General features: G+C 53.0%; 1 protein-coding gene across 1 annotated transcript in view; it reads right to left on the reverse strand.

Annotated features, from left to right (window-relative positions):
- XRRA1 (X-ray radiation resistance associated 1) overlaps positions 1–26,751 on the reverse strand; it is a 96,297-nt gene continuing 69,546 nt past the window's right edge. Inside the window, exons 12-19 of the mRNA XM_055121974.1 lie at positions 24,794–24,919; positions 18,582–18,675; positions 17,887–18,002; positions 15,253–15,597; positions 3,965–4,139; positions 3,238–3,353; positions 2,962–3,067; positions 1–2,585 (exon numbers count right to left, since the gene is read on the reverse strand). Coding sequence (XP_054977949.1) covers positions 2,338–2,585; positions 2,962–3,067; positions 3,238–3,353; positions 3,965–4,139; positions 15,253–15,597; positions 17,887–18,002; positions 18,582–18,675; positions 24,794–24,919 — 1,326 coding nt within the window. The 3' untranslated portion in view covers positions 1–2,337. The remainder of the gene's footprint in view (positions 2,586–2,961; positions 3,068–3,237; positions 3,354–3,964; positions 4,140–15,252; positions 15,598–17,886; positions 18,003–18,581; positions 18,676–24,793; positions 24,920–26,751) is intronic.

The raw sequence follows: 26,751 nt of genomic DNA on the forward strand, positions 1-26,751 counted from the left end.
CGGGGCAGATGGGGAGTCCAGGCTGCAGCACCACCTCAAAGGTGTGCAGGCCAGAGTGGGTTTCTGTTTGATAGGAACACAGTGGTTTTGTTTATTTTGGAGGGGGGCATACCTTACAGACCTTAGGGTCCTGGAGGTGCCCAGAAGACTGGGTGTCCAGCCAGGGTCAGCTGGATGCCAGGCCAACACGCCAGCCCAGAGATGTGGTGGTTTTAAGGCAGTGCCCGGACAGTGCCTGTTGGAACATGCCAGGACTGGCTTCTAATGCCCTAAACCAGCGCTGTGTGCATTCCGACAGCTGGCCCGACCTATTTCCATTCCATTCATTCATTCATTCATTCATTCATTCATTCATTCAGTACACTTGACTTTTTGACCCCGTGACAGGGTACCATCAGATCTTGGAGGGATGCAGGCCCCGAGGGTCATAGAGCATCATGGGGAAAGAACACCCCCATTCTGTGGGAAGAGAGTCCCAGGGCATAGCTGAGGCAAAACAAAAGCTGGTCAAGTCTCTGTAGTTTTATCGAGGTCTTCTCAGTAAGACCTGGAAAGGGAGTGGGGAGTGATGGGAATGTGGCATGGCAGAGTCAGTGTGATCCCAGCATCACACAGTCCCCGTCCCTGGAGCAGGCCAGGCACACCCTGGGGGATCCCTTGCGGCGAGGACCCTCACAGTGCGCCTCTGGTCTGCTGGGCTGAGAACTGCAGGGGAAGAACCCCTGGGCCCTGGAGCATCAAATGGGAAATCCACCCGTTGCTAAAACAGGGCCCGGAGGGAGGCTGAGTCCCCCACCGAGCAGCGAAGCAGCAGAGTTGCTGGCACTGGGGAGCCTTTCAGTTGCTTTCTGGGATTTTGACGTGTCCGTGATTTGGAGGTCTGCGAGGGGCCTGGGCCAGCCCTCTGGGGGTTTTCAGCCCCTCTCTCACTGTCAGCAGCCTCCAGGAAGGGAAAACGAGTTCCACAGGATCCCGGCAGCCTGGAGCTCGGGTCTGAAACTCCGGTGATGAATGTGAGAATCCTGCATCAGACACCAGGGCAGTTTCCAGATAAGAAGGGAAAGCAGTTCTGGTGACACTTGTGTGCGGGTCAGAGCTCCATGGAGGCTGAGGACAGAGCTCAAAGGGCCGGGCAGGGAGCACGCTTTGTCCGGGGGAGGCCCTGAACCCATTCGGGCATGCCTGCCTCCCCAAGCACCACCACCAACAGCAGCTGAGCACCAACTGGTGTGGCTCAAAATAAACCAGCCAAAAGCTGGCGGGGGCCACTTTCCCAGGATGCTCCTCCTCGGGTGGCGGTATGGTGGGCCTAGGCTGAGCAGGTGCACGCGGAGCCATAAAGCAGCAGAGCTAAGACCAAGGAACTTATCAAGCAATTTTGTCTGCTCGGAAAAAGAACTGCCAATAGCTGTCCCCACAAGAGTCAATGTTTCTTGGGGGGCCGAGCTCCTTGGTACAAGTGGGGACACTGGGCAGGCCACGTGAGTCTGGGGGGCTGTGGAGAGTAGCAGGCAATCACTGTGGCCACGGACTTCCATTTCTATGCTCACCCAAGTGGCCGCTAGGTGGTGGGGGTCTGTGCCTTGCTGAGGATCCATAATCTTCCTGCCACACCCAGGCCACCAGGTCACAGCAGCCCCGCCCCCACAGACACATCCTGAGCCCCGCCCCAGGGTCGACGGTTCCTCACACAGGCATGGGGCTGCCCTGTAGGCTGACCCTACAGTCAGGCGTCTGCTAACTGATTCCCGGCAGCACGGAGAAACGCCCCCTCCCGTCCCACCTGCCCTCACAGGGAGGGACATCCAACAGGAAAGCGGCCCTGCTGGGGCCTGGACACCCCTTGTCTGGAGCCTACACTGGGCCCCCACCCCCGGCCACCCTTGAGAACGGGCGCCCTTGGAACCCAGCTACTTCTTGGTTCCACCCACCCCCGTTTTCTACCCAATCCCGGGCCTGCCCTGCTCCCCAGGAAGTGGGAGCAACTGCGCTCCCCTACCCCCACCTTTGCCAAAGGTTCTCCGCCGGACTCTGGGGACAGGCTTTGGGCAGGGATGGGTTCTGGGGCGGCAGCCAGACCAAGAAAAACACAAGGACTCTAGCGCTAGGCACCCACTCTTTATTGCCGTTAGCCCAGGCCCAGGGCCCGCCTGGCCGGGGGAGGGTGGTCCTGGCGAGCTCCCCACTCTCTACGGCCAGCGAGCAAGGCCTCAGCGAGCTCCCGCGAGGTCAGGGCCCGCAGCAGCGGCGGCCGGGGGGGGGTGGTGGGGGGGCGCGGAGCCCTAGGAGGGCGTCGGGGCGCAGGCTGGGCAGCACGCACGGCCCGGTGCGCAGTGCTTAGCCTTTGGTGTCGCCGGCCGGGGCCTCTGGGCAGAACTCATCCATGAACTCGAGGAAGCGGCCGAACTTGCGGCCGTCGCCCAGCCCGTGCCGGGCCTGCGGCTGGCTGTTCTGGAACACGGTGCGCAGCGAGGTGTGCACCAGGCGCTGGTAGCGGGCCCGGAACTCCTTCAGCAGCCGCTTGGCCTCCTGGAACTGCTTCTGGTTCATCAGCCGCTGCTCCGTGCGCCGCCGCAGGATCGCTCCTGCAGAGACAGGCGGACGCCCGGGGTGCTCAGCCTGCGCCCCTCCCCCCGGGATGGACGGTGAGGGTTGGAACCCAGAGCCGACTCTCCAAGCTCATAAAGCCGGAAGGGCGCTGGCCTTGCACGACCGGACCCGGCATGGTCCGCCAAGCCCCACCAGGAGTGACCCTGAGCGCAGAGCACTGCCGGGTGTGGCCCCCAATTAAACAAACAGACAAAACCCAAGCGGCCTCTCCAGACTGGGCCTAGGAAGCCCACCTGCAGGGGCCCTTCTGCACGCTTCCTGCTCTGCTGTGATGCCAGCAGGCCCTGCACGCCCCGGGCCTCAGGTTCCCCACCTGCACCCAGGGAGGGCAGATCTTGGGCCCAGCAGTACCTAGTGGAGCTTCTGTGATGTTCCGGGGGTCCCGCATGCGGATGAGGAGCTCATCCAGCAGCTGCGCCCGAGTCTTCCGGGGGGGCGGCAAAGGGACCCTCTGGGCCTGACAGGAAGTGGAGGGAGAGAGGGTCACCCCATCTGCTCAAGCTGCCCAGGACTCCCCCTTTCTAAGTGATGGCGGGGCCCCTGGAGGTGTGGGAAACGTGCACCCTTTTGTAGGGCTCATGGCCCGGGTGCCCTGGGGCCGGCCGGCCGCGGCAAAAGTGGGGTTACCTTTCTCTCCTTGGGGACAAAGGGCTTCTGGAGGGGGTCCAGCTTGGGCCTGTTGGAGCGGTACACGGCGGGGTGTTTCAGCATGCGCTGCAGCGCCTGCGTGTTCTTCTGGATGCCTGCAGGGGGGGCGAAGCTGTGTGACCGAGGCCACGCTGTGTGCCTCCTGGTTCACCCCCACGCCTCCAGCGCAGTAGTGGCCCTTCCCACCCAGTGCCTGCACTTCTACTGCCGGTGGTGCTTCCCCTCTCTGAGCACAGATGCAAAGGGAAAGCGGCGGAGGACAGGGCCATAGTCCCGCGGGGAGGGCGTCTGCCTCGTGCGTGGCTAACCTGCCTCGATCCCCAGCACCCCAGAGTCCCCCACACACTACCAGGAGGGATCCCTGAGTGCAGAGCAAGGAGTAAGCCCTGAGCGGGTGTGACCCAAACAAGAAAAACACGGAAGGGAAAGGCTCTGGGAGTGCGGAAAGGGCCCCCACATGACTCCATCAGCCCCGTTGAGGGCCACGCCGGAGGCAGCAGGAGCAGCCCGGGCAGAACCCGGGTGTCGGGGGCTTCTCTGGGCTGGAGGGAATTCCAAACCCAGTCCCTCCTGGAGATTGGTGCAGCCCTCGCAGGGGCTCCAGCCTACAGAATCTGGCAGTGACTTCCCAGACCTGGGCAGCGCTCCCCTGGCGGGGCGGCAAGCGAGGAGAGGTCCCCGGGCGCCTGCCCTTCTCCTCACGCACCCTTGGGCTCCGGGAAGGTGGGATCCGACTTGGCTGAAAGCAGCTCCTCGTAGCCCCGGTACTTGCTGGGGAGGGAGGCAGACGAAGCCTTCTTTGTCTTTAGCTCTTGGGGTGATTTGGGGGAGGTGCTCTCTGAGGTCCCCCTCCGGAGAATAGAGGAAGGCAGCCTGCTCACCTGTGCGGGAAGAGGACCACCTTCATCCCTCCAGGAGGAGGCCGGGACCACACAGCTGCATCGGCCCCGGGCCCCTGGAGGGTGGTTCTGGGTGAGGCAGCAGGAACCTTCTGCCCCAGCTCGGGGCACCTGAGCCTGAGTTTGAAAAACATGGGGTGGCACAGGCAGAGGTGGGGTGAGGGGTGGGCTGCTCACGGTGAGAAAGGATGGTGGTGGGCAAGGAGGGGCATGGGCTCGGGGCACAGGGGAGATAGCAGGGAGATGTGGGGGTGCCCAACACTGGTCTGGTCAGAGCACCCCACTGAGGGAGAGGCTGCTGGGGTAGAAAACGGGGCCCACATCAGTGAGCACTTTGTTTGGGGGTCACATCTGACAAGGCTTGGGCCTTATGTAGGGAGCCAGAGCACGTGGAGCAAAGATGGCGCCGACGTCCGGCTGCCCTAGGTGGTAAAACAAAGTAAAGATGGCGCCGACTCCGGCTGCCCTAGGTAATAAATAACCTCCAGAGCGCGGGCCCCGGCATCGCCCCCCATGGGGTGATTGGAAGGCAGCCAACTGGCGAGCAACACGTCAGAAGTGAGGGGTCTTCTCTATAAAAAGGGTATCGCTCTGAGGGTCGGGGCCTTCCTCCCCCATTTGTGTAAGTGTGGAGATCTCCAATAAACTGCTGCAGAAGGACCCTCAACCGGTGTCGTCTCTCTTTGCTGGCAAAGGGAAACTGCGACAACGCGATTAACAACTGGTGCCGAAACCCGGGACGCCGGGTAAGTTTCATTCGCACCTTGGGGAAGGCCCCTTCGTTCCGAAGGGAGGGTTCAGAACTGCAGCACGGGATGCCTCGGAGAGGCAGACTATAAGTCTGTCAGAAACCGAGGGGTGCCTCGGAGAGGCAGACTATAAGTCTGTCAGAAACCGAGGGGTGCCTCGGAGAGGCAGACTATAAGTCTGTCAGAAACCGAGGGGTGCCTCGGAGAGGCAGACTATAAGTCTGTCAGAAACCGAGGGGTGACTCGGAGAGGCAGACTACAAGTCTGTCAGAGACCGAGGGGTGACTCGGAGAGGCAGACTATAAGTCTGTCAGAAACCGAGGGGTGACTCGGAGAGGCAGACTACAAGTCTGTCAGAGACCGAGGGGTGACTCGGAGAGGCAGACTATAAGTCTGTCAGAAACCGAGGGGTGGCTCGGAGAGGCAGACTACGGCCTGATTTCGTTGCCAGAGGTATGCCTGAGACCTAGGGGGTGGCAGCATTCCTTGTCCTCTTTCTGAGTATTGTGCTTTTGTTCTGCTTCTGCTGTTGGGACGCTGCCGCCGCACGTCAGCCTGACGTAGATAAGCAGCCGTGCTTGGCGGACTGAGGGCTCGGGAATAAGGTCCCAACCATCATGGGGACCGTGCAATCTGTGCAGGAGACGCTTAACGATCTCCTCCGTCAGAGGGACATTCGTATTGCCCGCCGGACACTGCACAGTTTTGTTAAGGAAGTAGACCGTGTTGCTCCATGGTATGCGGTCTCCGGGTCCCTTACCCTCCGTTGTTGGAACAAGCTAGGGAAGGACCTAGATGCAGAACATAAGAAGGGCACGTTAAGAAATGGCACTAAGGCTATATGGAAGATGGTCAAAAACTGTTTAGAGGATGAGGCTTGTTCCCTGGTCGTCAGTGAGACTCGGCAAATTTTAGAAAAGGTCCAGGATAGTCTGTCAGAAACCGAGCGGTCGGAAAGATTAAGCGCGCATGAAAGGGTACCCGGGATTAAGAGAAAAAAATTGCCCGATGATAGAGGCAAGGGCGAGGGAAGGGGGAGGGGAAAGTCCTCACCCCTCGCATTTGTAACAAAGGAAAAAGGACCGCCCGGAGGGGGCGAGAATGAGACGGGAGAGGAGGAGGCCACACCTCCCCCCACAGTTTGCGTACTTGCAACAAAGGAAAAAAGACCGCCCGGAGAGGGCGAGAATGAGGCGGGAGAGGAGGAGGCCACACCTCCCCCCACAGTTTACACAACTTGCTCTAGGCCGGGTGGGCCAAGGAAAATCTATCCTTGGGGGGATATGGCTGCAGCCAGCCTGAAACCCAAAGAGAGCTCTTCAGAAGACTCCCTTTCGAGCTCTGAAGAAGAGCAAATTCTAGACCAGGAAGCGGCACGCTACAAAGCGGCACACCGCTACGAAGCGGCACGCTATCGCCCCCCTGACCTCTGTAATCGAAACCGAAGCAGCAGAGCGCACTTACCGCGCCCCGTACCCTCGGCTCCCCCGCCCCCGCCGTACGCACGGGGGACGGAAGGAGCCCATGCATCCCAAACATCGTTACTTTCTGCTGAACTACATAAGCAGATGAGACTAGCAGGTTTAAGAATTTCTGTGTGAATGTACTGCGTTGGGTGCGCACCGGAATGAAAGAGGACCGGTCCGAATGAGTGCAGGAGTGTGATTTGCGCGAGTGCCTCTAGTGTGTGTGTATATTTGTCTCATTATATTTCTCTTAGTTATGCTTATTATTATCAGCAGAGAAGTCAGGAAAATGCAAGATCATGTGGTTGAGTGTTTAATAATATCAGGAATGAAAAAGAGTGTCGCTAAGGTGGTCTATCCACCTCAGAAGTAGTCTTGATCTTAAAATTGTAACATCTGACAACTTAGGTTTCAACAACTTTGTCATGGATTGTTTTGCCGGCTTATATCAACAAAAGCGCTTTCTTGACCCGTTTTTAACAAGCAGGAAACTGGCTGGTCAGACAGAGAAACGGGGAGCAATGTTCCCAATCGGCCGACAGGGCTCAATTTGCCCTGGGGACTGCTCTTTCCTTTCTCTGTCTATCAGTTTTTCTCCCTGCCGTTTTTGAAGGGTCAGATCGATCGATCAACTGCAAATGTGTGCATGTGTAGTGGTGTTTTTTAGTCAGTTCATTGTCTGTCTGTCTGTCTGACTGTCTGTCTGTCTGTCTGTCTGTCTGTGGAACACTCGAGTGTTAGAGCTAGTTTGAAGTCATTAATTCTTAGAACTGAGCAAACAAAATCAAGGGAGTCAGAGTGATATGTAGTCCAGCAATTTAAAAGATTTAGGTATCTTTGGAACTTGTTAGATCAGGTTTAAAGAAAGATTTCTAATCAGAATGTGGCGACCACGAAATAACTGATATATGAAAACAGGCTCAAAGAGTAATGCTTAGGTTTAAAATATTATTTTCTAGAGTTGCAATATTGGTTGAAAAACTTATCGTACCTGTGTTTTATTAGATCTCTGAGATTTCCAGTAACAAAACTTTTTAGAGCTACTTAGCTCAGGGTAATGAAGGGTTAATCTTAGATGTCAGTTTGAGAGATTTTTTTTTTTAAGATTTTCCCTGGGTCTACCCATCCCCCTGCTTTTCCAGCTCAGCAGGCTCTGCCTCAGTCGGACTGGATATGCAGACCCTCCCTCAACAATGAATTCTAATTACAGGTTTGCCCAGCAAATAAGACTTGCTAATCGGGTTTCTTAACTCTTCCAGGTATCTGGTCCTTGCAACTTTGTGAATGAGAAAGGGTCTGGGAAAACAATTGATTCTTATGTTCGCATTAAAATCTGACAAACACACAAAAAAGAAATAGTGTGAAACCCCTTGTAGGAGAAAAAGTCTATGCTTATATTTTAACAGATAACACCTACTAATGTACTCTGGGTCCTGCTATGGCTTGGCTTCATCTGGAGTAAACTTCATTTTCCTGATAAAGACCCCAAACCACCTCAAACAGACCTCAGCTGGAAGTCACAAGGAAATCTGAGGAAGAAAGAACAGGCCGAATTGGCCTGAGGACTTAGTCTGGGTTTTACGGTACCAACCTTATCCTGAACCTAGAGAACTTTGTATGCAAGTGTGAGATCCTTAATGTTTTATGGTAATCTATGAGTGTTTTAATCTTTATATTTGTGTTTTCCTAGAAATCAGAATTCTAAGATGTCTCCTGGTTAATTTCTATGTGGAGTGAACCTTTGCCCAATGAATATGTTGTAAGAACTTTAGTTGTGAGCATCTTTAAATTTGTTGAATATCTATAGAACTGACCTAATGCTTTTGAAATAACACTGAAAGTAGTTTTGTCATGTTAAATGAAATGATTGGTAATTTGTGCCCAAACTTGGAAGATCATGTTGTACTAAGTTCAGTAAAAATAAGAGTTTAGACTTGTGGGACTATAAAGAATATAGATGTATGTCTTAAGTCAGAAAGATAATGGATGCAGATATCATCAGTTGGAAAAAGGAAAGAAACTGATCACTGTTTTAAGAAACTCTGTAAATCACATGCAGAATTGTTCTAGTATGTTTTTGGTAGGATCTATGAAAAAGATATTGGATGGATTGTCTGGAACTCCTGTTACAGTGCTCTTAGATTATTGAATTCTTCAAAAGTTGTGGAAAATCAAGTGTTTTTTTTTAAATGGGATTAAATGAATTAGACATGTTTAACTGTACACTGGACTCCCAGTACAGTGCTCTTATTAATGGGAAGTCAAGGTTTTCAACATGGAATTGAATGGGTTAAATACGATGTTAAATTGTACACTTTTCCTCTACAGATTTTAGCTCCTTTGACTAGGACCCACAACAAATGGGTGTGTTGCATCTCACTGTGAGTAAAGTGAAATGTTTGCTTTTCTCTTCTTTTGTACCTTCAGTATGTTTTGATGCTTCATGGCACTATGTTGGTTTGCATAAATCCAGATAAAAGTCTTTCCTCTCTGTAATAGGGTCCACCCCTCATGCAGACAGGAAAATCAGTTATGGGGCCCCAAAACCCTCTTCCAGGGAAACAGCAAGGGATTGGTTTAAATGACAGGAGCATGTATTTAACAGGTACTGTTTCAAGTACCCTACAAACCTCAGGGAGACCCTAGAGGCAGGCCGGCTCAAGGAAAGAATGGAAATCATCACTGCTATGGAGAATGAGGAATCCGGAAATCTATGTGACTGACATGGCCTGGCCTACTCTCAGCATCAAGAAAAACCCTGGAAACTAGGATCTCTCCCAGCCCTGAAGAAGGGAGGGGAGGGACTCCTTTCTGCCAGGATGCCTCTATGGCAAATGAGGCTCAAGGTCACCTCCAGTTCAACCTGAAGACCTGAAGCCATCCAGTTCATCGTGGGACATTTATGGCCAGGCCTGGGTAACTCTGACGTGCCACATAAGATTAATGCCGTTATTGGTATGCCTCCTGTCTTTAGCCAACCCCCAGGACTTCTCAGTAAATAATGGGGTACCCCAAATGGAGAGTTCTCCAATCTTGCTGTATTTATGCAAAAGAACAAGTCAGATTTGTTAAGCCATCAGGCAAATTTTAAAATGAAGGTGGAGAGAAAACCATGTTTCTGTAACTTGCTTTTTAAAGAATCAGATTCAAATTCTACAGAGTAATCTAGTAAATGTATTCTAATCTGGATCTAAAAGGTATCCCTTTTGGGTAATTCAGGTATAATGTGTTTTGCTGACTGTAAAGTAAGCAGCCTAGTCTTTGGGACTCAATGTTGAAGATGCTGTCACTAGTCTGACCAGGGTATTGGAAGCCAGAGCTTTAGTGGGGGGAACCTCAGCTCAAAGTGCAGAATTAATGCTTTCCCCCAACCTGTCAATTGGCTACAGTGCCAAGTGTGGACATTTAAACTGGTTCTAAGTATTCACTTTTAGTTCTATGAACACAGTCATTTGGAGAGAACTAGAATTTTAACAGCTCTTAATTCTCGTTCCATCAAGGGATTAATACCCCATCCAGAGAATACTCATCTAAGATACTCTGCAAAAGAGGACAATAGGCATTGGAACAATGTTTTCAAAAGGAAATTGATAGATAAAGGGTTACACTAAGCTTCCAACACTAGTGAAAGCCATCTTTCATGGGAAGGAACTCAGAACTGTGCTTTCTGTTTCATTAATGAATTGTGGGCCTCCTTTCCAAACACTTGTAACTTCAAGGAACTTGCTGAGGAAAGGATTGGCAGATTGACATGCAAATGATCAAACGCTCATATTCAAGATACAAATATCTACTGGTTCCAATTGATAGCTTTAGTGGATGGATAGCTTTTCCAGTCTGAGAAGTAGCTTGGTGTTTCTATGCCACTAGAAAAATCTGGACATGAGAAGTCATTTTCTATCAACCATGGGTGAAGCAGTTATTCCTTTTTCATTGTATTTATAATAGAAATGGGTATGGCATTACGTTGCTTTGATTTCTGTTGCTTTAACTCTTATGTTTTCTAAGACAGCAAACTATTTTGTCCTTACTAGGTCAGAAAGGACCTTCCACATCTCCTGGGTCTAATCATTTCAAAGTGCCATCCCTCAGTCTAATTGATCTGATCTCTTCTTTCAGATAACTTCAGGATCCCAACCAGTTCATTGCCTGGGGCCCACTAAAACTAAGGTAGCATGAGGTTTCACCCCTTGTGCAGGCAGGGCCAGCGCCCCTTTGTCAGCATGAAGCAGCTCCAGAAGATGGACCTTCAGCCATTTTCCCCTTAAAGATTTAAGGTGGTGAAATCTCTAGGGGGGAATATGATGTAGGCAGATAGATAGGGAAAGGCCCCTGGCAATGAAACTTAGATCATCAAAGTCTCCGGGGAAGAGAATCCTGAGACCCCTCCCCCCTGTGAAACCGCACCCGATAAGACCTTCAGCAGACTCTGAGGATAGTAGACCCCTCCCCAGGAGGTTCCCCAAAGAAGGCTATCACCACTCTCAACCTCCCTGGTATACTTGAAAAGAAACCGCATGTGGGTGGGGGCAGGCTGTAAAGAACCTATAAAAAACAGCCCAATAGTCCATTCAAGGCTCTCTCTATCTTTGGAGGAGCCCGCGTTCTTTCTTGAGCATGTTACTCCTACTGCTTTCTCCTTTTCCACTTATCTCTTCCTCCTTCCCTAAGACCTTCTAAATAAAGTCTGTTACTTCAAAAAAAAAAAAAAAAAAAAAAAATTTAAGCTACTTAGCTCAGGGTCATAAGGAGTGAGAGTTTTTAAAGATTTCCGAGTCCGCAGAATGCTCCAGGGGGAACCCCTGAGAGGGATTCTCTCTTTTCTTCTTACAGAGAACATGCGGCTCGTCGTCCGGTGCCGACCCTGCGGGTTTGCAATGATGATCCTGCTGCTGACTGTGCAACCCATGGAGGCCGGATTGGGCCGACCGGCTCACCCTACACGCCTCCTACAACAGCTGTATGGGACCCCGTGCAACTGTCAGGGAGGACAATCTTCAATGACCCCAACGAGCTACACGAAAACCGTGGACTGAGGGACTCTTACTATATATCTCGTCACTCGGCCCAGTGCTCGGGGCGGACTAACCCAGTTTTGGCAGTGCGTGCCCAAGCCTACTTTTATAAATAAGGGGGAATTTGCCTGACACTTCAGGAGAAATGCTGTTTTTATGCCAACAAGTCGGGTATAGTGAGGGACCGGGTTAGAAAACACCAAGAAGAATTAGAAAAAAGGAGACATGAGTTTTATGAGCGCCCGTTTTGGTCGGCGTGGGGGGGTGTGTTGCCCTATCTCCTCCCCCTTTTGGGGCCCCTTGTTGGAGCATTATTACTGATCTCCTTTGGTCCTTGGGCATTCCAACGCCTAACTCAGTTTATTAAAGATCAGGTGAATGCCATGACCTCACGTAAGGTGGAAGTGTACTATCACCGCCTGGTGCAAGCCTACCCAGGGGAAGACTCTGAATGATATTTGTACAACATTCTGCTCTGCACCTCCGCATTATACCGTGCCTTGTTTTTGATTGCGTATAATACCGTGCCTTGTTTTTGATTGCGTATAATACCGTGCCTTGTTTTTGATTGAATCTTGGCAGAGTGTAAGCTGGCGTAGGTGATGACGCCTAGTCTTTTTAGATCGTTTAGTCCCAATGGTTGCTCAGCCTAGGTGGTCTGTTCCCCCGCCGGAGGCATCGCCGCTTTAAATCAAGCTGCTCCGTGCTTTTTTTTTTTTATGCTGAGTGTAGCCCCTGCACACTCGGGATCTGTGGATCCATTGCACGAGTTTGGGTGCACCGGCAATGGTCTCAGGGAAGGGTGTCAGACTAGATGGTACTGCACTGGGTCTCTCTCCTCCCTGACCCAGGGCGACGAGCCGCTTGCATAGGGCCGCCGTCGAAATTTTGCCCTGCCTGGAAAAGCGGACGGCGGGACAGGAGGAGCCTCATCGGATCCTGAAGAGGGACCCGTTGAGGCCACCTCAGTCCCTGATATTTTTACAGGCAGTGGTGTCCGTCGCCCCCTTTCTCGCAGAGACCGGCTCCTTAGTAAAGAGATAAGGGGGAGTTGTAGGGAGCCAGAGCACGTGGAGCAAAGATGGCGCCGACGTCCGGCTGCCCTAGGTGGTAAAACAAAGTAAAGATGGCGCCGACTCCGGCTGCCCTAGGTAATAAATAACCTCCAGAGCGCGGGCCCCGGCATCGCCCCCCATGGGGTGATTGGAAGGCAGCCAACTGGCGAGCAACACGTCAGAAGTGAGGGGTCTTCTCTATAAAAAGGGTATCGCTCTGAGGGTCGGGGCCTTCCTCCCCCATTTGTGTAAGTGTGGAGATCTCCAATAAACTGCTGCAGAAGGACCCTCAACCGGTGTCGTCTCTCTTTGCTGGCAAAGGGAAACTGCGACAACGCGATTAACAGCCTTACTCCTTGTTCCATGCTGTTCCGTGCTCAGGGATCACTCCTGGTGAGGACTAGAATGGGATGCTGGAGGCTGAACCCGGGCTGGCCGCATGCAAGGCAATGCCCTACCCGCTGTACTGTGGCTCCAGTCACAATAAGCACTTTCAAGTGCCTCCAAGCTTAGGTGACTTGGCTCAAGTTGTATTTTCTTTTCCTTTGCCATGAGAGCAAGCCAGAGAGTTTGCAGGGTCTGAGCCAACAGTCTGCTCTCACATTTTCAGCCTCCCTTAGGACCCGGTAAGAAACCTTCTTAAGGAGCCTGTATTTCATGGACGGAAGTAGTTTCCTTTATGGAAACTGAGGACTGACTAAGGAGGAAGTAGAAAATAGAAGTACACCTGTAAGAAATGAGACTGCATTCGTCTTTCAAACACTCCCCACAAAGAAGTTTTTAATCCAAGGATGTGCTACTTAGGCAGAAAATTCCACCTAATATTTCAGGAAGTGTAAACACCAACTCTTCACACTTTTTCAAAATCTAGAAGAGGGGACACTGGAGAGATAGTACAGTGGACACCTGGCCAACCCATGGTTCCCTGAGCATGACTGGGGGTAATCCTAGAGTGCAGAGCCAGGAGTAAGTGCTGAACACCGTTGGTGTGGCCCCAACGTCCAAAAAATCTAGAAGAAGGAACAACTCTACCCTTTCCAACTAATTCTCTGAGACAAAGCACCCTGGAACCCAGCTAGAGAAAGGTACCACAAAAAAGGATGACTATAGCCTATTACCCTCTTATGAATACAAACACAAAACTCCTCCCAAAGCTCCTTCCAAAACTCCTCCCTAGCAAACCATGATTAACGTGGGATTTATCCCCAGTATATAAGGCTTCACATCTGGAAGTCAGTTAATACCCTAACTATAAAGCACCAAACCCACTTGGATCATCTAAATCAATATAGGAAAAGATTGAACAAAATCAAGTACGCATTCATGATCTTATAAAACAATCACCCAACAAATGAGTAGAAAGAAAACGCCTCAACCCGATAGAGGACATTTATGAGAAACCATCACTCAGTGGTGAAAGACGGGAAGCTTTCCCTCTAAGATCCAGAGTGACAACAATAGTGTTTGCTCTTGCCACTTCTAGCCAACACTGTTCTGAGGGCATAGCCTGGGAAATCAGAGAAGGAAAAGATCATTTTCTGGTCTCGGTGACTCATATTTGACTGTACTGTGTGCTTACTAGGAAGCTCAGAATTGCATCTTGGGAATATACCTCTCTAATAAGAGTCCTTAGTGCTGAGCACACGAGTGAGAGAAAGACCTTGGGCTCACTTCCTTTCCTGTCTATATTTCCTTTTATTATATTCTCACTTATTGATTTTTTATTTTCATTGTTTTTCCTCTGTTCTAAAAAGGATCTGATATAGTAGCTCAAACTGATGCTTTTTTATAGTCTATGAATTTGTGGGTCACTGTAAGTCATTCCTAGGGGAAAAGAAAGATAGGAATTGTCGGGGAGAATGTTTGGACAGGAGGAGTCAGAGATAGTACAGAAGGTAGGGTAGTTGCCATGCATGCAGATGACCCAAGTTTGATTGCCAGCATCCCGTATGGTCCCCCAAACCTGCCAGGAATGATCCCTGAGTGCAGAGGCAGGAGTAAGCCTTGAACATTGATGAGTGTGCCCCCCCAAACAAACAAAAAGAATGTTTGGACAGCAGTTTACTTTGAAAAGATCTGTTGGTGGGCAGATGGAAGGGGCAGGATCAGATATGGGGAGAGAGGTAGAATCATCAAGTTCCAGAGGCCCTGCCATGCCCTCTGGGCTCACACTTTCCTTCCCTGCTTGTCATTCTTCTGCTGTGCAGACATTGAATCAGTGGAGGTGCCTGCTCTTATTAGCTTCATGTCTTCCCTCTCAACTCTGCTCATCCTACTTGCTCTTCCCAGAATGCCTTTGCTGTCTACAAGTGCTCCCTGTGAACTCAGCCTCAAAGATCAACTCATTTGAACCTCTCCAGGAAGTCCTCCTGGTCTGAGGCAGCAGCATCCCTTGTATGGCTCCCAGCCCTGAGCTTTACCCAGTCTCAGCACTGAACTGCCTGACCACTTGTGTCTAGGTCCCCCCATTGGATTGAGGGCAGCTTGGACTGGGGCCCCTGTTCCCCAGATTCACAGGTGGCGTCGGAAGAGAGGTGACTTTGAGCAGGCCACTAGAGGCAGCAGCTAATGAACCTTCCAAAGAACTGGTCAGAATACTTCCTGGCCAGTGCCCTGATGCCTGCACCCCACGCCCATGACTGAGCAAGTCCCCTCCCCACCCAGAGTGTCTCCCCAACATGCCTTGGATCCGAGAATTTCCCAGAATGCTGCAGGTGATGGGGGGAGGGGGCAGGGGGGATGGACCCTGGAGTCTCCAGCCACAGGGCAGCTCTATGCTTGTGCAGTCTGTGGGAGGTGGGGCCCGGCACCTGGGTCAGGAAGAAGGACTCGGTGCTCTTGGTGTCGTCCTCTGAGATGTGCTCGGGGCTGGCGCGGCCGGCGGCGTCACTCTGGGGGGACGTGGTCTCTTCACTCTGCACGGTGGAGTCGGAGCAGATGGGCGGCAGAGGCACGAAGGTCCGGTGGCTCATGCAGATGCTCATACCCTCGGTGGGCATCTCTGCTTTCGGGGAGATGCTTCGGGTCCTGCCCAGCTCCTCGGGCTGCCCCGCCTCCGGTAGCCTCAGCAGCTCCTTAGAGGGGGAACCGTCCGTCGTGGCCTGGTGATGGAGGACCACCTGCTGCTTCGGCACCTTCGGGATCTGGGTTTTCACCTGTCCGGGGAGAAGGGCAGGAGGGGGCGGCCTCAGCGCCATCTCTCCTACAGAGAGAGATAGCACCTGGGCTTCGGCGAGATGGCCCTTGCGTGCCTGAGGGCGGCGCCCTTCCACCTTTCAACACCTACTCGCTGGCACCTGTTCCGCAGACTGGCCGTGAGCCACTGCTCGAAAGCAGCAGCTGCATGGTTTTCAGCCTTTCCACATCACCGGCTCCAAGACCCCTGCTCCGGGTTGTTCCACTGACACCCCAGCACTTCCTGCTGAATAATTCTCATTCCTGCTCCGGCACCAGCCTCCACCCTTGTCCCTAGAGTGCCCGGGCCCTTCAGGGGGTTCAGAGGGCCAGGCTGGTCTGGATGCTGGTTCCAGCACCTTCTAAAGCACCCAGTCAGTCTCTCCCTCGGGGGTCAGGTGCAGGGAATTGGTCTGTCGGACCCAACTTCCTTCACGGACAGATCCTGCCACCCTCCTCCCGTGTTCCACCTCAGCGGGGCTCAGTTCCTGCCCTCCCTAGTCTGACGCCACTGAGTGTGGGGAGGGGGCGGGGGGCTCTACTCTACGTCAGAGGTGCGTGGCCCGCACATAGCCTTCCTTTCACAGGTCATGCCGTGTCATGGGGAGATTCTGAGCACTGTGTCTAGGAGAAGGCATTGGGCCTTGTGAGTGTCTGTGTCCTCCTGGTGGCCTGGGCCAAGCACACAGGCGCGTCCTGGGGGCTGCGAGCCAACAGCCAGAGGTGAGCGGACAGTGTGAGAACAAGGCTCCTGGCAGCGGCCACACTGCCAGCCCAGGGACCCTGCTGGGCTCTGTCGAGTCCCAATGTCCGAAACACCAGTCCAGCGCCATCATCTGCACCTGCGGGAGGGGGCAGCGTGGCCTCATCTCGAGGGTGTGGGGCCTCCTGCGGGTGCAGCTGAGATCACCGGGCTCACCTCCCTGGAGAGGAGCATTTATTGTCCCTGAGTCCACCTAGGTCATGCTGGGGACGGCCAAGGAGTGGGGCAGGGGGCTGGGGCAGCGTCTCTGACTTCCTCTCCTTGTCCAGGCCCCTGCCTCTGCCAGGGGCCCCGAGCCACGCACCCCATCCTCCTCTGCACACCGGGGCCTGGAGGCACCCCACATGGGAGCAGGTGCCGCTCAGAGGGAGGCGTCTGCCTGGCAGGAGCGAGCCCAGCTCCCATCCTCAGGACGGCAGAGCTGCGCCACTGGGCCTGCTTCTCCCTGGGAGCCGGAGCCTGGGGTTCCCAGCTGCCCGCCGTGGCTCTCCACGCAGTCGCATCCCTCTGTGCCCGGGGGCTCCTCTGCACCAGCACAGTGCTGAGCAGAGATGCTCTGGGGGGCGCAGGGAGTGGGTGCTCAGTCTGCACCCTCAGCCAGCCCCCTCCCAGCTGGCTAACGGGGTCCTTGGGCGACTGAGCACAGGTCTCAGATGGAGAGAGAGCCGGAGAATGGGGAAGGAAACGCTTTGCTGCCCTGAGGTCTGGAGTTTTGCTTCCAGCATCGTTGCTGCCCTGAGGTCTCGGGGGTGCGTGGCAGACAGAGGCAGGCAGGCAGGAAGTGCTCTGGCCTCTGGGAAGGGCAATGGATGGCCAGGCCAGCCCCGAGCACAGAGGGGAGGGGTCAGGGATATGCCACGTCCTGGCAGGTGGAGGCTCAGCAGGCAGGGTCAGGGGCGAGGCCGAGAGAGCTGCTCCTTCTGGCCATTCAGGCAGGAGGGGGATTCGAAGTGCTCAGGGCCGCGAGGAGGGAGAGGGAGGCTGGGAGGGACTTTTGGCCCTGAAGTCTCGGCTAGTTCTCTCAACAGAGGAAAACCTTGAATCCAAGAGTGAAACTCCTGGGGCTGGAGCGATAGCAGGCGGGTAAAGCATTTGCCTTGCATGCGGCTGACCCGGGTTCAATTCCCAGCATCCCATATGGTCCCCCGAGCACCGCCAGGAGTAATTCCTGAGTGCAGAACCAGGAGTAACCCCTGTGCATCGCTGGGTGTGACCCAAAAAGGAAAAAAAAACCAAAACAGAGTGAAACTACCACTATGTAGCGGCCATGTGCAGAGCAGGCTGGCACTCAGCCATCTGATTCCCCCCAGCTCCTCAGGGCCTTGGTTTCTCTGTAAAACTGGGGGAACAGGGGAAGCTTGATGCCCTCGGGGTCCTCTCCCACTCTAACTGCCCTGTCGCTCCGGGGTACATCCATAGTCACGGAGCAAGGCAAGGAGCATTGGCTCCCAGCCGAGTGGGACCTGGCTGCCCTGGCCCTGCCCGCACCTCCCCGGGGACGCCTCACCTTCCGCGACTTCTTCCGGGGCATCGTCATGCGGTGCTTGCTCTTCACTACCTTCCTTCGAACCAGGTGGATCCCCAGACGCTCCTGCAGGAAGCTTTTGAGCAACGGAGGGGCGCCTGGAGCCACGGGGGAAACGAGGCCACGGTTGAGGGATGTTCCCTCTCGTTTTCTGTTGCTTGGGTCAGAGCCCAGAATGGGTTCAAACCCCGGATGTGTCAATGTGTGGACCTCACACCCTCCAGGGACGGGGCCACCCCTAGGCCCGAGGGAGGAAGAACAAGACCAGAGAAGTGAAGGCCACAAAGGCAGGTGGTCCCGGGTCAGAACCCCCCGGGGAGGCCCATGCAGGGTCCATGCAGGGCCCGGACTCCCAGGAGCCTCCTGACACGGCACGTGGGATGCTCTGGAGGGAGGCCCCGCACCCTCTTTGATGGCAGTGGGAGTGAGGGTCTTGCCAGGTCTGGCTGCGAGGCTGACCTCCCCCGGGACTGAGATAGCCCTGAGTCCATTCCAGTGCCCCCTCTCCTGCGGAGCCACCATGATGAACCTCTCTGAGCCTCAGTTTCCCCTCTGTGCCCGGAAACCAGGAAGCTGCCGTTTCTCCATTCCCCAGGGCCCCAGGCTCTGGCAGCAACAGGGGTGAGGGTGCCCACCCTGCTTCCTGGGCACTGGGGGCGGGGGAGCAGGCCCTCTACCTCGAGTATGGGCCACTAGCGGGTTGTTGTGAAAGACCAGCTCACAGAGAGACGGGAAGAGAGCCGCGGGCAGGATGGCGTCTTCCTTGCTGATCTGCAAGGAAGGGAGCGAGGGTCGGGCCTGCCCCATTCTCCCCATCCTCACCTCAGCTGGTGCACTGTCGCCTCCCTCCATCCCTGGGTCCCACCTGGCCCCTTGCGGCTGAAATCCCGCGGGGGCTGAGCCTACACCGCGGGCTGGGCCTGTGGGTGCCGACAGCTCACACAGCCGGGGTGCAGCGGCCTGTCCCGCAGACTGGGGACCGGCAGCCTTTGCTTGCCATCAGGGTACAGTTCTCCGCTCCGTCCCCTTCTGCAGCGCCGTCTCCCTGCTCCCTGCTTCCTGCAGCCTGTCACTGGCCCTGCCAGGTCCTGGTCGCTGCAGGGACGGAGCCAGGCAGTCTGGCCTGGACTAAGCAGGACAGTGGGAGGGAGGCAGCCCCGGGGGCCATCAAAACTCCTGCATCTCTCCTCATCCTTCCTCCACTCAACCCTCCTCCTGGCATACGGGGAAGAAACCAGCCAAGCCCCCCTAAATCCCTATGAGACGCTAGAGCCACAGTCAGAAAGGGAGTGTGGAAACTCGCTGGCCAGCTTGAATCTTGTACAAGCAAAACATACAGCCACCACTCACTCACTGTTTTGTTTTAAAAACAAAAACAAAACCCTCAAACAACAAACTGAAGGTTTGTAGCAACCTTTCATTGGGCAAGTGTGTAGGTCACCTGGGGGCCGGAGAGACAGTACAGCGGGTAAGGCACTTGCCTCACACAGGGCAGACCCGAGTTTGAGCCCCAGCACCCCATAGTAGTAGCCCAAGTTCACCAGGAGTGTTCCCCGAGTGCAAAGCCAGGAGTAGGCCCTGAGCACTGTTGGCTCTGCCCCCAATCCAAACAAAACAAAACCCCAAAACGCATGTAGGAAGCCTTTTCCAACAGCAAGTGCTCATTTCAGTCTTGAATCAAGATGGGTATAGTGTTGTATTAACCATAACACACACACATATATATGTTGTATACATATATGTGTGTATAATGAAATATAATATATATACATATATATATTATAACCAGAACTCTCTCATACATTGGGAAACCCAACGTGGTTCTCACTATCATTTGCTTTCTGGCTGCCAATAAGGTAATTCATAAGCAAGTGTGGCGGCTCTCTGCCAACAAAAGAGGCGCCTGTCCATTTTGCCGTGCTAAGTCACAGAGAAAGCTCAGTTTGCTGCTGCAGCAAGGGCTCCTGCCCCCAATGAGAGAAGGAAATATCCGTGCAAGAAGGACACGTGAGAGGCCTCATAGCAAGGAGAAAAGCCTGCCGGGAGATTCCAAAGGCCACAGAGGGGCAGAATGGGACTTAGACCAAACAGGGGCCAGGCCCAAGGAAGCTCAAGATTCTCATCCTTTGGGAACTGCTAAGATAGATCTTTTTACAAATATGAGAGCTCACGTTGGATACGACTTGGCAATAGTGATTACTACTTGACAAGGGTCATGGTGATGGATCAGGTATGGGTGGTGAGGGGGGACGGGAGAGAGAGGATATCAGGGATGATCACCAGACTTTGGCTTGAGGACTTGGATGCATGGTGGGGCCCTTTGCTAGGATCTAGAGCATGAGGAATATCACCACACTTGAGAGAAAGACTGCTGATGTGTGCTTTGGGGATGTCTTTACAGAGCCAGGAGTGACGTCAGGCGGACAGTGGCCTCAGTGCCACGGAGTAGAGGAGCGGGTCGACGTGCACCAAGCCTGGGGGTCACTGGGGGCCCTGGCTCAGGAAGCCGCTGCTCCGGGGAGAGAGGGGGGGGAAGGAGAAGAGTTAGGGGGAGGGGATGGGGAACAGGCCTGGAGGGACACTCACAGCCCATCATCATGACCAAAGCTCAGAAAAACCTGTGAGGCCACAGACCACCAGGTGCTTTTCAGCCGTGCCAGCCTGGCAGTCTGTGCCACTGCTACTTCGCCTTGCTGCTGGAGCGCAACAGCCGTCTGAGAGCATTCACCAACAGGTGCAGCGGCTCAATGCCAACAAAACTGCACTCACAGGCCCTAGAATTGGAACTTCATATCATTTTACCGTGTCAGGAAGCATCATTCTTTTTTGCCCCCAATCATTTACAAACGTAAAAATTATTAGCTCAAAAGCTGTAAAAAAAAAAAAACCCAGGATCTGCAGACAGAGTTTAGGGGCCAAATCTGGCCACTCCCTCGTTCCATAATGTTCTGTGGGAACACAGACATGGTCTTCATCCCACCTCTCCTTTAGTGCTACAAGGGCAGCATTGAGCAAAGGGCGACAGAGTACTGCATTAACTTCTGGCCTGGAGGGACAATATTGGCTGACTTCTTACCAAGATACTAACGAGGAGGGAAGGGGGGTGAGGTTACAAAAGAGTCTAATACGCACAGATAACTGCACGCCGGTGGTTAAAGGAGAGTGTCTCTGAAGTGCGAATGGGATGCTCCCGCGGCAGTCCTGGCCAAGGCCAGAGAAACAGCTAAGTTTCATGACTGATTTTGGAGAGATGCCGGGAGCTGAATTATTCCAGGCAGGCACAGCTGCCCGCGGGCCCAGATCTCTGGAGTCCTAGAACCCACCTGCCAGAGGCCTGGTGATCCACCCACCCACATCCGGTTCCCACTGTTGCCAGAGAAATAGCCCAGCTTCACGACTCATCTCGGAGAGGTGCCAGAGAGATGCCGGCAGCTGACTGCCCCAGCACCAAAGCTCCTGAAGCAACACCTCCAAGCTTCACAGAGCTGACAGCCAGGAAAAGCACAGAAAATTAGATGGGGAAATTGAGTAGAAGTCCATTGAGTTCCGCAAGGGAAAAATACTAACACGGAAGGCTCAACTTGCACTGAACAGCTCAGAAAATCCTCAGGCCATGACTAGCAATGCCATTATGAGACACATGTTGTAACAATCAATACACAGTAAATTATTTCATGCCTGCTAAGGGCGGGGGGGGGTGGGAAACTGGGGACAATGGTGGAAGGGAGGGCACATTGGCAGTGGGGCTGGTGTGTCTCTGAAGTGCAAATCGGATGCTACAGCAGCATGACTGAATACCTGAGACATATGAACAACTTTGTAATGGTTCAATAAAGTTTCAGAGGGAAAAAGAAAAAGCAGCAGTCCTGTCCCAAAGTAGGATTTTGGTGTAATTTGTTAAGCTGCAGAACTCTGCAGAATTCTATCTATACACCCAAGTCGGGTGGTTAAAAATAACAGAGGAAGGGCCAGAAAAGAGAGGAAGAAGGAGAGAGAGAGAGAAAGGAGAGAAAGAGAGGCAAAGAGAGAGAAAGAGGGGGAGAGGGGTGGAGAGGGGGTAAGAGAGGGAAAAAGAGAGAGGGAGAGAGGGAGGGAGAGGGAGAGAGGGGGAAAGAGAGAGGGGGAGAGGAAAGAAGAGGGAGGGAGAGGGGGAAAGAGAAAAGAGAGACAGAAAGAGAGATGGAGAGAGCCTGCGAGAGCGCATGCGCTCACAGGGCTGTGTGAGTGCGGTTGTGCTGCAGGAGGTGGGGTCTGATCCCAGACTTCCATGGCCCCTAAGCACAGAGCGGGGCAGCAGCCCCACACACTGAGTGTGAACCCCCCAAGACAACAACAACAAACCACAATTCAACACAGCAGAAAAAACAGTTACAACCAAAATTGGCAGCACGTTGCAGGGCGCGCAGAGCACGCGTTTTCATGCTCTCGGTGCAGTTAATTCCCTGCTAGGCTGTGGGTGAGGATCCTGGCAGAGGGCGCAGAGCGCTCGGCCATCGGGCAAACCCACTCCCAACAGCAGGAACGGAAACATGATTTCCTGTAACTACTTCAAACGTCTGCCCCATTTTATTGGGCTCAGGCGACTCTAACCTGTAATCTGTCAAATGGATGAAAGAAATAAATATTAAGGATGGAATAAAGTGATTTTATACTCTAACACAAAAATTACTTGATTTGAGTGAATACTTTAAATGTGAACCTTCTGTTTGAAGGCAAAGTTGACTTTACATTTTGTAACATTAATACACTGAACGTTCATTCCAGCACAGTGGCTCTGCAGATTCTTCGACACGATGATGCATCACTCATTGATTGCACCAACTCTCTGAGCACCTATCATATTCCAGGCGCAGTTCTAGAGGGTGAGAATATAGACATAAGCAAAACAAAGTCACAACACTAGAAAGACTCTATCTGGCAGAGAACAACTGGTAATACCTACAAAGACACCGAAGACGCTGGGTGGTAACCGTCATGAAGAAAAATATCCTTCAAAAATGGAGGCAAGTCCCCACCCTGTGGAAGGCCCAGCCTCCCGCCCACACCTGACTTCCAAACGGCCTGGTTCCACCATTGAACTCGAAGAAGCACTACAGCTAAGCCAAGCCAGGTAAGCCCCGCCTCTGAGCCCAGATCTCTGGAGCCTTCTCTGGAGGGGGGCCAAGTCTCGCGCTGAGAACCCGCCACCCCCAGCCCTACTGGCAGGCACAAATCCCCACCCACACCAGACTTCTACTGGCCTGCAAGACGTCGAGGTGAGATGCCAGCTGCTGTACTATTCCAGTTCCACTCTCCCAAATTTCAAAGTACTGACAGCCCAGTAACTTAGATGGGAAGGTTGTGCAGCAGCCCCCTAAGCTCAGTGAGTGAAAACAGTTAACATAGAAGGCCCAGCTAGCATCTAAACGCTCAGATAATGACTTTAGTAACGCCATCATGAGATGCATGTTGTAACAAGCAATATAAAATACTTTATTTTGTGCCAGCTGGAGCGATAGCACAGCAGGTAGGGCGTTTGCCTTGCATGCGGCCAACCCAGGTTCAATTCCTCCATCCCTCTCGGAGAGCCCGGCAAGCTACTGAGAGTATCCCATCCGCACAGTAGAACCTGGCAAACTACCCGTGGCATATTCAATGTGCCAAAAACTGTAACAACAAATCTCACAATGGAGACGTTACTGGTGCCCACTCGAGCAACAGGATGACAGTGATACAGTGATATTTTGTGCCTGCTGAGGGGGTGTGCTGGGAGGTGTGGGTGGGGAACTTGGGAGTGGTGGCAGGAAGGTCACAGTGGTGCAGTGATTGGTGTCGGAACATTAAATGCCTCAAATGACTTGTATGAGCAACTTTGAAAATTACCACATTTAAATTAAGTTGCAAAAAAAAAACCCCTTAAATGAGGGGCTAGAAAGATAGGACACTTTGTCAGTCATGGTGCTGTCACAAAAAAATTAAAAACAGAAAAATACACAAATTCCCAAATCTCAAGAATGGAAGAGGCAGCCAAGTCACTGATTTTCTCCAGAGGGTGAGACTCCCATTCAGCGGGCCACGGAGAGTCTTCCCAGTGGTGTTAGGATGCTGAATACCCATGTGCATGACTGAGAGTGGATCCCTAATCACAGCACACACGAGGTTCACAATGGCTCAGAAACCTGGATATGGGAGCTAAACCGACAAAGTGCGTAGAAGATGGCATTTGGGGAACTCAGCTGTCCCAACGGCCTGCCTCAGCAGGAGAGGAAGCAGAATTCCATACACATTTTTATTTTAGAAAAAGAAAGTAGATATAGAAAAGACTAAAAGTATAGATTCCAATACCTTAAGTATTTCATCCTTTACCAGAACTCAACTAGTGGGGATTTTAGAAAATAAAACAAGACGCAGATCTTGGAAAAATACAGGAAGAGAAAGTGGAAACTCTTCCATGGACTTGCTATCTGCTATTCCCACTGGAACATTTCGCCCTTCACTCTTCAGCAGGTGAAACCCATTGATTTGATTCTTGGCCAAAACCTCTCCCAGTCACTTCCCCAGTGTGCCTCCTGCCGGTCACCCACTGCACGGCACAGTGTGTCCCTCCACAACCGGGAAAAGCTTCTGCTTGTGGCTATTTGTCCAGGATCGGGTTTCTGGGCAGGGTAGAGGCTGGGTCTTCCTGCACATGGCTGCCGACTGTGTACCCACGTGGCATAAACAGCCGTGACAGCAAGGGTGGCCTCCAGTGGCGGGCCTGCACTCTCTCCCCTTCCCTACCCAGACAAGTCCTGAGCCCGTGTGCCGGGGATGCTGGGACCTGGGGCGATCGGCCTCCAGGACAGAGCAACCTGCACCCCACCCGCCCTTTTCTGCCCCGGAGAGGCTAGGTACAGAGAGGGAGAATCACCTTGTTGTAGGCCAGGCTCAGATACCTCAGCTCCGGGAAGGGCGGGGCCAGTGTTTGGTTCCTGGCCTTCAGCGACTTCACAGGGAGAATCTCGAATATAGGAGGAAGTGCACATACTTTGGCTGTCTTTGAAGGGAAACACAAGTTAAACTCAAAGTGCCATGGTGGTAAAAAGTGTAGATGCTGCCAAGGGCCCATAGACCCATCCTGGAGGGTGGTGAGAAAAACGCCCCTTCGAGAGGCCTGGCTGAAAGAGGCATCTCTGCCACACAGGAGTCACCAAGGGTCCAGAGTTCTGCTTCCAAGTTCTCTGAGGCCACACAGGGGAGCTAATTCTCCAGCACCCAAAGTTCCAGCCCAGGCCTCTGATGCCAAAGGCTAACACGGCAGGGATACAGATATCAGTGGTTCTATGTACAAGCGCCCACCTCTACTGGACAAGTGTTTCTCCCAAACGGGCTCCTTGCCACAGTCAAGCTAGCATTTTCCCAGAGGGCAAAGGCACAGGGTGTCTGCATAGTTATGGGCACTTTTCCTAGTGGCTACGAGTTAGGCAGAGAGGCATTCTCATGGCTGCAGGTGCCACTGAGTTATTGAGGGGTCAGTGTGAGACTGACCTTGGGGTCAGCTATTTGATCAAGCAGAAAAGAGAAAATCTGCCCAATGTCCTTAGCTTGGCTCTCTCTGACTCCTTGAATTAGATGGGATGAACACAAGGGATTTACAGGGTAGTTGGGATAATATTAATCCAACTAGATGAAACTAGATTCTATTCCAAGTTGTGTTAACCCCTGTGTAATCTTGAGCAAGTCCCTTAGGTTTCACTCGATGAGCATTTGAGCATTTACAGAGCACTGCTCTTTGGCCCTTCAAGGACATGCTCCCTGGCGTTCAATGTGTGAAGCCATACGGGTTGATCACGGGGAGCGTTAATCAAGAACCAGTGGCAGGGGCCGGAGCGACAGTACAGCAGGTAGGGCATTTGCCTTGCACATGGCCGACCCGGGTTCGATTCCCAGCATCCCATATGCCCCTCTGAGCATCCCATATGGTCCCCCAAGCACCACCAGGGGTAATTCCTGAGTGCATGAGCCAGGAGTAACCCCTGAGCATCGCCAGGTGTGACCCAAAATGAAAACAAGAACCAGTGGCAGTGTTCTGGGACCCTAGGTCTGTTCCCTCTCGCTGTTCCTGTGTCAGCTCTGAGAGGCTGGAGTGGAATGTGTGGCAGCTGGCAAGGCAGTCTCCCCACATGGCTCTTCCCTGCCTGGAGCAAGGCTTGGTGAGCTGAAGTGGATACGCTGGCTGGAGCCCAGAGTAAAAAGCCAGTCACGCTCACACTCACACTCAGGGCATTGGGAGGGCCTGACTGGGACTGATGGGGTAAGGGCGCCAAAATGTACACTGGTGGGGGAATGGTTTGATCATTGTATTACTGAAACTCAAACATGAAAGCTTTGTAACTGTATCTCAGGATGATTCAATAATATATATAATAATATATAATATGTAATAATATATGCATAATAAGGGCCATAACCGGCAGTACTCAGAGGCCCAGGCCTCTCCCAGCAGAGCTCAGCTACAAGGTCAATGGTGCTTAGGACAGGGGTACTTGGGGACCACTGGGGACAGACCAGGTGATGTTCAGAGAGGCAAGCAATGCTAGGGATCCTGCACCCACCAGGCATGTGCTTAACCACTGGGCTCTCTTCCTGGCCCCTAGAGCCTTTCTTCCTCACTTGAGGCAGCCACCATTATTACATCATTATTACTCAATAGCATCTGAGAAAACAAGGGTGAGCCTGTGGGCCCTATGAGGCAGGGCCTGCCTGTCCAGTCACCTGCAGAGGCACACAAGGACTCAGAGGCAGCAGGCACTCAACCCTGACACCATGAACGGGCCCTCAGGGGGACGGAGTGCGATGCCTCTCCCAGCTCCAAGAACTTATTTTCGC

The sequence above is a fragment of the Sorex araneus genome, chromosome X (genome assembly GCF_027595985.1).
Source record: "Sorex araneus isolate mSorAra2 chromosome X, mSorAra2.pri, whole genome shotgun sequence".
In the NCBI taxonomy this organism is placed as follows: domain Eukaryota; kingdom Metazoa; phylum Chordata; class Mammalia; order Eulipotyphla; family Soricidae; genus Sorex; species Sorex araneus.